At 39.0% G+C, this 13,587-nt stretch overlaps 1 protein-coding gene across 1 annotated transcript; it reads left to right on the top strand.

The window, feature by feature from the left end:
- Positions 1 to 5,616: 5,616 nt before the first annotated feature.
- Positions 5,617 to 9,911, top strand: LOC115761465 (somatostatin receptor type 4). The gene is made up of 6 exons (XM_030703231.1): positions 5,617 to 6,103; positions 6,176 to 6,341; positions 7,885 to 8,017; positions 8,088 to 8,286; positions 8,802 to 9,025; positions 9,096 to 9,911. Exons 1-6 carry the CDS (start codon positions 5,617 to 5,619, stop codon positions 9,909 to 9,911), a joined length of 2,025 nt encoding a protein of 674 aa, XP_030559091.1.
- Positions 9,912 to 13,587: the final 3,676 nt, after the last annotated feature.

Below are 13,587 nucleotides of genomic sequence, written 5' to 3'. Positions count from 1 at the left end.
CACTCAAACCAGAAATCGCCTCTCTGTCCAAACTGTCAGCTGTCGCTTTTCAATTTTCAAGTTCTGCTGCTGCTGCTACTTGGCTTTTCTTTCTTTCGCTTACGCTCAAGTCAAAGAATTCGGTTGTTTTCTTTATGAACAACAGGCATGACATCAGCAGGGCGTCTCGCCCGGGCTTTCACATTGGTCTTTTCTGTTTTCTTTTTTTTTTTTTTTTTTTTTTGAAGTTTTCCCATTAACGCTGGGTAGTTGGTGTAGTTGGCGCTGTCAGCAGTTCAACTTGAATTTTGTGCAAGTTTCCAATTCATTTAGTTTTATTGCAAGCCAAGCCAACTCGGGCCGAAAGTCATTTGCAGTTCGACCAACCCGTTGCCCATTGTTTGTCCTGGCCAAATGTTCTATATAATAACTTTCTCATCAGGCACGCAACGCACATGGTTAAGATACATTTCGGCTTAGAACATGCATAAATATATACAAATTTTTATTTAGTTTCTATACTCTCATTTAGGAAACAGCAGCTCTTGACAATAAGTCGAAAACTGAATAAGGTTAATGTTAAAAAAGTTCTAAGAACTTGACGGCAGTTTATTCTTGGTATTTTATCTCAGCTGTTCTTTATTTGGAAATAAAATATGTTTAGCAATTTCTATTTACTTCCTAGAAATTTAACAATTTTTATGAATATCTATATCTATCTATAAGCTCAATTTATTTCAACTATACCGAATATCTATTTTGGCTAGAGTATATCGCTTTTGGCGTGCTGCACTGTCATGACAGGCCATTTTAATTGAATTTCTTTTACTTTTTTTTGTTGTTTTCTATTTATTTGACATGAGCACGCGGACAACAAGTCATCGTCGGCCTTTTGTGAATTTCATTTTCTGGCTAATTGTGGTCTTCGATTAGCAATTGAGCCGAGCATTACTTGCACGGCCTTGCCCATAATTGAATTCTCGCAAAAAAAATTCTTAATTCTGACAGCGGCTTCATTTGATTAAAAACCTACCCGCCAAATGCCAAGAGTTCATACTAAGCCCGTGCAACGCGTCGTATGGGTAATGTAAAAAAAAAGCTCTCTAATTTTCGATGAAAAGTTCAATGAGCCTGCGCAGCCAGCAGACCCAAGGACAATCGCATCTAGCCCTCTTTCATGCAATTAAAATCTACTTAAATTAGATGGCACATTAAAGTGCGCTTAAAAACATTTCAAGCACTCACAATTGCGCCTAACGTGGTAAAGTTATCGCTATCGTTATCGTTATTGTTATCGTTTAACGCACTGCACTCGCAAATCAAGATAAACGCGCCAGAGAACCCATCAGCTCTGCGGTCGACCCTTTTTGATTTAAGCCAAGCAATTCAAGCAGCCCCCCCTGCTGCCCACAGTGGGTGGTCCACATGTGCGTCCGCTAGCCAATTTATGCTAATCAGCTGCGATGGCCAGCCCGAGCGGACAACTGGCTCTGCTCAGCAATTACAATTGAATTGTCAACAGCCAGCGCCAAGGTGGCGTATACGCAATTAAAGAGTGCCAGGAAGACTGAGGGAAGTGCTCACATGAATTGTGTAGTAGAAGTTGTGTTGTAGTGTTTGCCCAGCTGTATCTTTATCTGCATATCTCATGAATAATCCATTGAATAGAAGAACTGATTATGGACTCTGATTATTTGCGCCACATTCACTTAAGATGTCATTGAGATTATATATTTATGCAGATAGTATGCTGAAACATTTGAGCTGTGTTTACTGTGGACTAACGGCTTTAAAAAGGAAAGTAATTGAGTATATTTCATAAAATTAACTCAAAAGAGTGTGAACTAGTTGTTTTCGATTTTTTCCAAAGCACGTTTTCAAATATTTAATGAAAATAATATCACAAGCTTTATTCGTATACGAAATGCAAATGTCAAATGCGGTTTCTAACTGTGAACCGGTTCGGTTGAAAAAACAGCTTGCAGCCTAAGTACATCATGATATTTTAATTATTTCTATTTAAATTGTTTAAATCTTTTTTATAAGTTTCTGCCATTTTCTTTGAAGTATTCACTTACACAGAAAAGCGTAATGTTTGTATTTTAATATTTAATGCTTACGCAATTTGGCTCATGCTACATTTAGCGCGTATTTACGAGTCGCTGACAAAGTGTTCATGGTATTGGCCTAAAGGCATATACATAAACCATTACGAAAACAGCAGGAAAATCCGCTTTAAAGCCACAAGCGACACTTCCAGCCGCGAGTATTAGAGCGGCCAAAACAAAAACCACAAATCTGTGGCTGGTCCAGCCAAAGATTAATATGCGGTCTTTCTGCATTGACAGAGTCTGTCCTCCATGTCCTGTAAAACTGAAATAAAAAAGAAAAAACACAAAGGGCAAAGCAAATGGAAAAAGTGGAACATTTGTTTTGGTATTTTATGGGCATTCAACCGCTGTCAGACTAAGAAGAAGCTTTGATTTCGCGTGAGTTTTGATTGTTTCGCTTGCGATCCGGACTGTCTTGGAGCGAGCGGGAAACCAGTTGAACGTCAATGGGCGGCGCCTTGGCCAATAAATATTAAATGTAAGTGTCAGTGGCTCGGCCAATTTGACATTTCAATAAAACGCTAAATACGCTTGTCTAAGCCTGAATTCAATTCAATTTAATGAAATTGCCTACCATTTATAGCAGCAGCTCTTTATTACGCATACGTCATGTCAGCCTCTGCCCGTGCCTCTGTGTGAGTGTGTGTCTGTATGTGTGTCTATGGGCCGACTCGACTAGCTCGTTGCCAGCGTCAAGGTAAAGTGCATGAATTTATGAATGAAATTATGCCCAAATGCTAACAGCCCGCTAATAGAGCGAGAGAGGAAGTGCAAGTGCCGTTTAACAGGACGCGGCAATGCTGTTAGCTAACAGCTGTTAACCGTTAACAGGCGCGGCCTCAAGTGCGCCCGCAACAGCCACACGGAAATTCAGTCTAACATTGGCTGCGCTGCAGAACGGACGTGTGCGAGCCTAATAAAAATGATTAACAACTATCCAGCGCGAATTTCAATTTAACAACTTATTATCCTTGATGTAAATAGAAAAATATAATATATTTAAAAAAAATTCTGTGGTAATTTCCAATAAAAGTTGTGTAAAAAAGGTGTTGAAATCGTCGGTAAATCTGTTTTAAAATTCTCAACCTTACTTAAAGTCATAAAGTGCTTAAGATATCATCGCAGAAGCTCCTTTGTGTGCCCATTGTCATGGCCGCTATCAGTCGGAGCATAGCAACAATAACTATACAACGGTGTGAGACTGAATTAAATTATAATAAAAATGATGTCAACAATTGTTGTCCTTATCCGCGAGTTCACTTTTAACCAAGCTCAGTGACAGCAAATCAAATAAAACGGCTGCACTCCTTAATGGCCTTTGTCATTTAAACGCATTTGGGTACGCGGAGTTTTCATTTAAGCCAACTGACTGGACTTAAAGAAAGCAGATCTCTTGACATTCTTACGGTACAGCAGTTAAAAGAGTTGAAGCGGAAAAGTATAAGAATTGGCTTGACCTTCCACAATATATGCTCGACATCTGACAAATTAAATTGTCAATCCACAAGCTTGGACAGGTTAGGTAATTCAGAGTCTATTATCATTATTCCAATTGCAATATTTGGACAATTGATTGGCCTAAATTAGTAATAGCAAGAGCTAGTGTGCGTTGACTTGCTGCACAACTTGAGGTTTTCGGTTGGCCTTAACATTTACGCCTGATTTGGCAACTTAATTATTAACGGCCCGAATGTCCGAACTGTTTTGTCCATTGGGTTTTCCTATTAATTTCATCGCAATAAATCAAGAATATAAAATTTCGAGGAACATTTAAATTTCTAACTTTCGCTGTGGATATATGAAATGTCAAATATTTGCAAAGCACTTAAATTAAAATATAGACATTTTTAATATTTAATAAAAGTCTTGCAAATATTTATTCATTGCCTCCATAAAAAAAAATTATCAAAATTTGTTAAAGTTTCCGTTTATCCTTTTTAGTCGGAAATATCAAATATTGAAAGCAATTCATGTGTTGATGTCCTAAAAGCATTTGGCGTTCGTTTTTTTTTTTTTTTAAATTGGCTCACAGCAAATTTTCTTCGAAATATCAAAAAGAAATGTGTGTAACAATTTTGATTTGTTTTTTTTTTTTTTTATATACATAAGAAATGTGTTGCTGAAAAGTGAGAAATTTATAAAAGTAAAAAGTGAAGATATAACATGATTTATATTATATTTTTAGTAATCTTATTGGTTATATTATATTATTATTACTGTCATTTATTAATATTGCTATAAGTTAAGTAATTATCTTTGTTATCATTATAAATATCATTACTTATAATTCTATTACCATATATTACGCTTACATTTTGGTGCAAATTCGAAACTATTCCACATAAAGAAGCTCATGGCTTAAGTTGAATTTCCACAAAAGTATTTTAACTAACCGCGCATTTAATTATGAGCAGAGCGCATAATTGTTCTAGGAACAATTTCCTTTTAAGCCTCAACAACTTTGCCTAAAGCCACGCATGTTAAATGCTATGATGCATGATAATCACATCTGAGCCTTGTGGTTTTTCACATTGTTCAATTTGACTGGTGAGTGCTTTAAGAAAATGCTGTCGGACGCAAAACATCTTCAAACGGTATTCAAAATTCAAGGTAGCCTAACTACACGAGCCGAAAATATGATTAATGCTAAGTGGTTGGCTGCTGTTGCTGTACCACATGGCATATGCGAAACGTGGCCAGGAGTCAAGCAAGGTTCAGGAGCTACGGGTTGAGCCTGTGATATTGGCAGCTGTAAGATTTACGTATGCATATTGTCAACGTGCCAAGGAAATAATGAGTGAATTATGAGCTCAAAATACCATTTATCAAAGATGTTCCAAATTGCGTGGCTTCGCATTGAGCCATGGCTTAAACGTACAAAATATTTTACTTAACCAACTCGTTTGCCCACTTGCCAAAGTTTTAGCCTGCGGCCATTATTTTGCTCAATTCTTTGACCAACTTCATGCCACACAAATATGAAAAAGTTTTCGGTTTTGTTTGGGACAAGCAATTCAAAAGGAAACTATGCCAACTCGTGGTCAGGACCCAATGCAAGATGTTGTCTATTTATAGCCAACAGATTTGCGATTAGACCATAAAATTTCCACTTGAAGTTCTTATGCTTAAAGTGCCGCAAAAATTTTCCACAATCAGTTGGCCCAAATTGCGCAGTTGTAATTGTGGCAGCTGGCCTTAATGCCAGGTAGGAAGCCACCTGTTGTAAACAGATTCTAAGGAAGAGGGCGGGTATGCTCGCATATCATAATGTAAGCCAGCTGGGCGTATTCAGCGTATTTTGGGATACAATTTAAATTCATACTTGAGACTAATGACTTTTAATGTTGTTTGCTTTACAGACGAATGCACAATAATTGGGGACCTGCTGACGGTCTGCCTCGCTTATCAGCCATGTGCACGGTTAGCACGACGAACCTTAGCACAAACAACAGCAGCTGGCGCTGCAGACTATATTAATAATAGTGATAAGGCCACGCCCACAAATTAATTGACAACTGGCAGCAGAATGATGCAAAGCGTTGACTTTGCTCTTGCCAGCGACAACGATGATGGCCCCAATCAATCATTCATGGCTCATACGTTGCCAAATGCGAGGCCAAGTCTCCGGCCGAGTACCAGTCGCAGTCCGGGCGACAGTTCCAGCCCGGAGCTGTTGTTGCTGCATAATGATAAATTCCTAACACATGTCGCTCAAATGCTGAACATGACGACCGAGAATCTTACAAATCTGCTTGCCGCAAACAGCACAAACGGCAGCTCAGCAACAGCAACAATAACGGCAACAACATCAATTACTAACATGGCCAACAGCTCGGAGGAATCGCCCACGCTGCTCATCATCCTAACCATTTGCTATGCCCTAATCTTTGTGGCCGGCGTGCTGGGCAATCTAATCACCTGTATTGTCATATCGCGCAACAATTTTATGCACACGGCCACCAATTTCTATCTGTTCAATTTGGCAGTCTCTGATTTAATTTTGCTCGTCTCAGGTAAGCTGGCCAAAATCCACACGGGCTTACCTTGCGTATGCTTAATTTGCGGCATCCGGTTTCCTTCATTAGGCATACCGCAGGAGCTATACAATCTATGGTGCCCCAACTCGTATCCCTTCACGGACGGCATATGCATTGTGGAGAGCGTCCTCTCCGAAATGGCCGCCAATGCGACGGTGTTAACCATAACGGCATTCACCGTGGAGCGTTACATAGCCATATGCCATCCCTTCAGGTAAGTGCGTGTGTGTGCGTGTATGCGTGTGTGTGTTGACTTGAAGATAACAACTAATTAGTTACAACAGCACATGTCCATAAATTATCTCTATAAACATAATATTGGTATGCTTAATTAACCACAAGTATATATTATTTATTGCCATTTACCACTTACAATATTACATTGGAATTTGTTTGAGCTGTTTTATGTTGTTTGATAGGCTCATCTATGATATATGTAATTAATGCCAAATAAAACACATAATTAAATGCATATTCAAGGCATAAGGCTACAGATATGGGCGGATAGATAGTAAAATGGCAATTAAATAAACCGACTGAAAAGAGTTGTCATCATTTGTTGAAATATTCTTGAATAGCAACTGATTTTATTGCATGCCGCCAGTTGTCATAATTGAATGGAAACAAACAGAGAAATCAATTCATTCTGTTCGCAGAAACATTTACTCGCATTGTTATTATTATTTTTGGGTTTTTTTTCTTTATTTATTGACTCAACCAGTTTTGCCAGCCGCGGGCTTAAAAAACTTTTTTCTCCACTGTTCAAATGCTTAACACATTCCAATTAAAAAGACAATACGAAACGGTTATTATCCTTTCAAATGAATAATTAACAAATGGTTATTCTAATAGTACTATCTAAATAAATTTCAATCTTAGCAATTTCAAATCGCTTACCGTCAAGTTATGAAATTATTTTGAGTAATTTGTTGAAATGCTTCGCTTCTCTCACATCAAAATGATTGACATTAACGAATTATTCGAAGTAAATTGCCTTTGAGGTGATGCTAGGCGACTGTGATATACACTCAAGTTATCGATAATTATCGATCATAAAACGAGAAAGTAAGAAATCTACGGCCGACGATTAAATACCCATCTAGACATATGCCTTACTGTTTTGCAGATAAGTGAGAAGAGTGAAGCTCGTTAATGCTGAGTATGATAAAAATATCTTGGAAAACATATTGCCATGCCAGAACTTATTTATCGACCGATTTTTCCAAGGAGCTATATAATATATAACTGCGATCTTAATAAGACGTAACTGATATTTAAGCAGCAAAGTTTGACTAGTTAGTGCTGGGTTTAGTCACATGTGCAGCCTGCAACAGAAAGTCGGACCTATATAATGTTTCAAAACAATTACCTTAAAGCTGAGAGAGAAGTTCGCATAGAAACAGACAGCCAGATGGACGAAAAGACAGGTGGACAGACAGACGGAGATGGCTACAACAACTCGATTGTTGATGCTGATCTAGAATATATACCTTATGGGATCGGAGATGTCTCCTTCTATGCGTTCCACATTTGATGACAAAATTATACAATCTTCGACCAGGATATAACAGCTGAAAGTATAGCTGCAATGTATTTGAACTGCAGCACACGAAAATAACAACCTTTTAAGTTGTGTACTGTTGATACACACATATGATAAACACACATACACATATGCACACACTCACATCCCTTTGATGAGAGTGGCGATTGATGGGCAATCCATGTAACAGAAAAATGAAATGCAACATTTACAGGCAACACACCATGTCCAAGTTATCGCGGGCCATCAAATTCATCTTCGCCATTTGGCTGGCGGCTTTTCTGCTGGCGCTGCCGCAGGCGATGCAGTTCTCTGTGGTTAACCAGGATAATGGCTACTCCTGCACGGTGGGCACAGGCAGCAACTTGATTGCCCATTAATGCCAGTTTAAAGGAAATACTTTGATATTTTTTATAGATGGAGAACAACTTTTACGCGCATGTGTTTGCCGTCTCGGGCTTTATATTCTTCTGCGGACCCATGACGGCGATCTGTGTACTCTACGTGCTGATTGGCATGAAGCTAAAGCGGAGCCGGCTGCTCCAGTCGCTGCCGCGACGCGCCTACGATGCGAATCGTGGCCTAAACGCGCAGAGTCGCGTCATCAGAATGCTGGGTAGGTGGATTTTGATTGATTGAAATCAGCGGCCATCGAGCGTTAAGCACACTGTCAAACTTTGCCATGCACTCAGAGAAAAACGTGACATTTTTGGTAAAAACTGAACAAACTGCACAGAATTTTAAACATTTGTTGAACTAAGCTGAAATAGCCAAAAGAATTTGCAGACTTAAAATAAGAGTTAAACATGCTCAGTTTCTTCACATTTAATTTAAGATTTCGTCTTAATATGAGATTTACAATTTCGACAATATTTGTATTTTATTTGAAGAAGCTGATCAAGGTTTTTTCTCTGAGTGTCGAAGAGTTCAATTTGAAATTACACTGAATACACACACACCCTCCTACACAAACACACACACAGTGGGCGGCGCACATTGAAAACTTTGCCCAATGATGCGCATACGCCATGTGGGCCGCAGCGCTAGCGGAACCCTCATGGATATATTTATATACAAATGTACACACACCTAATTCTAGTCATTTGGTACCCCACTCCCCCCTTTTTGCAGTAGCTGTAGCCGTTGCGTTCTTTCTCTGCTGGGCTCCCTTTCACGCCCAACGTTTGATGGCTGTCTATGGAGTCTCGCTGATTAATGCCTGCCGCTGTCGAGATGCCTTTAACGATTATTTCCACATACTTGATTACACATCCGGGGTACTGTATTTTCTGTCCACCTGCATCAATCCGCTGCTGTACAACATTATGAGCCACAAGTTCCGTGAGGCCTTCAAGGTACGTATACGTTCTGTCAATCTTGGTTTTCTTTGCTTTTCACTTAGTGAGCGTTGCAAATGCGTTGCAGATCACGTTGACACGTCAATTCGGTTTAGCCAGAAACCATCAGCAGCAGAGCCAATATCGTCAGCACAATTACAGCGCACTCATGCGGCTGCAGGGCTCGATGCGGCTGCAGCCCGTCAGCTGCAGCAACAATAACAATGCACTGGAGCCCTATGGATCCTATCGTGTGGTGCAATTTCGCTGTCGCGATGCCAACCATCAGCTGTCGCTGCAGGATAGCATACGCACCAATACCACAACCACAACCATTAATAGCAGCAGCCTGGCCGGTGCTGGTGGTGCTTCTGTTCCTGGTAGTGGTGGTGGTTGCGTTGGCGGTGGTGTCGGTGGTGGCAATGGTGGTGCTGGCGGCAGGCGCCTACATAAACAGGAATTTTATGCCACAGCGCCGGGTAGCGCAGTGCCACATCGCTTGCTGCAGTCGCAGGTCTCCAGGCTAAGTGATGGCAATTCGCACTCCTTGCTGGACACCAATGTGGCTGATGTGGGTCGCCATAGTGCCGCTGGGCGTGCCAAGCGCACACTGCTGGCGACAAACAATGGCGCCCTGCTATTGGCAACGGCCCAGCCAGAGGACGCACAGCCCCCAACGCGCCTCAAGCTATCACGGGTGATAAGCCGTCGAGATGAGCCGGCTTACAGTGGCAGCAGCAGCCTGCCCGAGCAGGAGCCCAACAACAGCACCAACACCACAGACACAAATGGCGGCGAGCTGCGCAAGTTTCCATGGCGCAAGAAGCGCCAGAAGCAAAATGTGGCCAACAACAATGAAACGGGCGGTGGCAGAAATGGCTATGCCACGCCCAAGTCGCTGTGATAAATGGTACGCTCCCGCAAGCTCTGCAACTTTTTAGCTAGCAAATAAACGTTTACAAATAGTTAGATTTACATACATATTCAGTGTTGAGTTAATGTTAACAAATAGTTAAATATATCTATGGACGAAAACTGTTTTTGTAATTCGTCTTTTAGTCGGGTGCACGAAACCCGCTTTTCCACACCCATTTGCACAGATTTGTGCTTCAAACTTTGTTTCCCAATTTTCCAGTTCTAAGCACAATAATTTAATTTAAAAAGAGGCGAGAAGCGCAAGAACTTAAACTTTATCTAGCGACAAAAATAAATTGTAAATCAAGTAACTATTAGTTTATTTATAAATTTGTATATAATTTACCCAAAATAAGTTTGGCACAGATATTGCCCCCCACACACACACACACACACACACATTTCTATTGTCACTACTAGTCCCCTCCATCCTCCTCCCCAAAACACGATACCCCTTATGATTCATGTTGCGGTAAGTTTCCTATTTCTTGTAAGCTCTGGCAAAGATATGTACAGCTTTAAGTGTATGTTATATAAATCCTCAATTTAGAAAACAAAATGATTTGTTTTTATATTTTACAGAAAGTTGGCTCGAGATCCGAGTTTCATTTGTAAAACAAAAAGGTAAAACTCTTTTATTTTAATATTTATTATCCGATATAAGTTCGCTAAAGTCGGTATCAAATAAAAGACATAAATATTATATTATATATTATATATATATATATGTATATATATATATATATAGTTAATTAAATTGATTTTCATGTTTGTTTTAATTTATATTTTTCCGATATATTTCGGCTACATATCGGCAACCGTCTTCAAGACGAATATTGTACACTATTTCTTGAGGTTGAGATGGAAAAATAAATGTTAATACTTGAAAACATTTTGAGTCCAACCAGTTTTTAAAAACTATGTAAGCTCTCGCTCAAGCCTAGCTTTCAGCTAATCCTTTTACAAAAAATCTGTTTCAGAGTTCGATTCATTGAAAATAAAAAAAAAGTTGAAATTTCTCGCTTAAACAAATAATGTTAAAAGAGTTCTGCTTATATATCTGATGTATACTCAAATATATATTCTATATGCACATTATTTCAACATATCCAAGTTTAATTATTGTGTCTAGCAAATATGAAAGGCTTTGCCAACTACTTGTACCCACACACACACACACACACACACACACACACACACAAGTTGACTTACTTATAGGACTTAAGGTATCTAGATATAGAGAGAGACTCTTCAAATAAGGTCAGAAAACTTGTTCGCATGGAAATTTATAGCCATATAAATGACAACGGCTGCATTAGCTGGCCCAGACGATTTATGCCACGGCATAAAGCAACGACAATGTCGGCTGCAAGTGACGAACCGGCTACGTCATGGGCTTGCCACAACTCTAGTACTTAAGCGCCACACATAAATTAGGTGTTTAAGTGGCAACGAGTCTATATAAAACAAATAAAGCAGTTCACATGCACCGAAACGAAAAACAACAAGTGAGAAGATAATTCTTCTTATTTTTCTAGTTTTTTTTTCTTATTTTCCTCGAATGCACTGCCAGCAACAGAATTCAGAGGCATCTAAAGTCCACATCGAATTCAAACAGAAAAGGATATTTTTTTTGAGCCTGTCAGCAACTGCTCCTTGAAGGCAGCATCTGTTATTTTGCACTTGGCAGCCATTTTGTCAGCTACTTTTTGCCAAGTGCGCTTTGTCTGCCTGATGGAAGGGATTTGCACAGCTATGGCATAGGGCTTAGTCCTTGCACCTGCTAGCTGCCCAAGTGAAAGGCTCTTAAAAGGCAAGTAGAACGTCAAGTAGGATTTAATTATTTTAAATGAAACTGATTATAAAACAAAAACTTCCATATCCTGCCCAAATGTGTTTATATTTATTCGTGCTGCAGATATAATATAATTCTAACAGTAAAAGATTTTATATATACTTTATTAAATGATGTATAGTATATCATTTGTCTGCTAGGTATTTTGTTGTTCGTTTTTGTCCTGTTTCATTTATTAACAATATTTGCCAAGGCAAATTAAGTCATACTTCATACTTTTCGTAGCAAAATAAAGTATGCTTCCTACGTGCAATAATAAAGTTAATATTGTCCTGTTTTGTATTAAACCAAGTTCAAATTCGTTTGTTTCTAAATAAATTTTCAAGCTGAAAAAATCGTTAAAAAGCTAAGAAGTTCGCTCACGACAAACGTCTTATTAAACGTCAAAGATAAAGTCGAAAAGCGACATGAAATATGAACTAAAAATTTATGACAGGACATAGAAAGAAAATTGCTGAACTTCAGGCCCTCGGCATGAACTCCATTTACCAGTTGATTAACTTTACATTAAAAAAAGTCAACTTTGAATATTGTTCATGAGCAAATCTTTAAGTCTGGCCGCACGAGCAGCTCACTGTGTTGACAACATGATTTCTCCATTAAACTTGCGCTTAACTTTTGACAGTCAGTCACATTTAGAAGCACGTTTATATGAGATGCATGCAAGCTCTTTGAACTGGATTTGACAATAGACTTATCCTTCACGTTTTGAACGTTAAACAGCTTTTCCGGGTACTCATCGCTGAAGTGTGTGTATGTGTGTCTGTGTGATCAATCAAAATACGGGGTATTCGTAGGGTTATCAGTTGAATACCTTAAAGTCTCGGCTGTTTTTTTTATACCCTCTTCCCAGTTGAAGTTGAATAAAAAGAGGGTATAGAAAATTGAACTAACATACACCAATATATCTCATTACATTTTCAATACATCCATAGTATGTATGTACTCTGGAAATTGGAAGTTATTCAATACGAAATTTCCGATTCGAAGAAGCAGCGAAGAATTTAAAAGGTGGTTCTAAAAACCAAACCAAACTAAAATCCGAGCACACTTGACTACAGCGACTCGACTCTTGCTAGTTTGAAGTGTAGATTTGTGTGGTCTGTGTCAAGCATTATGCGCAGACAGTTTATTATACATTTAGTATATGTGTGTAAGAAACGCTCGTACATTGTATTCCATTGTCGTCTGAGCAGCACGCAAAAGTATAAAATTATGAGAGTTTTGTATTTCATAAGCTGACATGCTCAGGTCCAGATTTTAAGCCCACATCCTGTCATTTAGTTTTAAGCTACATTTTTTTATTTTTGTGGCTTTTGTCTGCGCTTAACGAGCAAGCGGCTAGCCGCAGAAAGGGCTTTGAAATGTGCATGAAACTCATTGAAGGTCTACAGCAAAAGAACCACACACTTCTCTCAGCGCCAGCTTTAAGTGCTGAACCAACAAATTGCAAATTGCATAAGTACCTTCAATGGTTTGGCAATTAAAAATTTACACAGCACTTAATTTGCCGGAGCCCGAAAAAGGTATTTTCTGTGTGTTTGTGTGCTGGCTAAAAAGCTGCTAAGAGCGAGCGAATATGCAGTCATCTGTATGGAGATATATGTGTATAAAAATATGCAAATATATATGCATAGATGTATTTATTGGTCAAGTTATTTTTTGTATGTACGAAATTCAGCAAATAGTATCGATGAACCCAATTGATTTCCATTACCGGCGCTGCGAGGTCAACTGCCTGCCTTGGCACTGTCTTGGCATTGTCTTGGAATATATAGAAATCTATGAAATTTATACCCTGAACCCATTG

Source organism: Drosophila novamexicana, unplaced genomic scaffold, assembly GCF_003285875.2.
Source record: "Drosophila novamexicana strain 15010-1031.04,08,12 unplaced genomic scaffold, DnovRS2.1 tig00000485-arrow-pilon, whole genome shotgun sequence".
NCBI lineage: Eukaryota > Metazoa > Arthropoda > Insecta > Diptera > Drosophilidae > Drosophila > Drosophila novamexicana.
This window is presented reverse-complemented; position numbering and strand designations above follow the sequence as displayed.

Coding starts and splice junctions, on each gene's coding strand:
- LOC115761465 (XM_030703231.1), top strand. CDS start 5,617: ATGATGCAAAGCGTTGACTTTGCTCTTGCCAGCGACAACGATGATGGC. Junction 6,342..7,884: donor GCCATATGCCATCCCTTCAG/GTAAGTGCGTGT, acceptor CAACATTTACAG/GCAACACACCATGTCCAAGT. Junction 8,018..8,087: donor ATAATGGCTACTCCTGCACG/GTGGGCACAGGC, acceptor TATTTTTTATAG/ATGGAGAACAACTTTTACGC.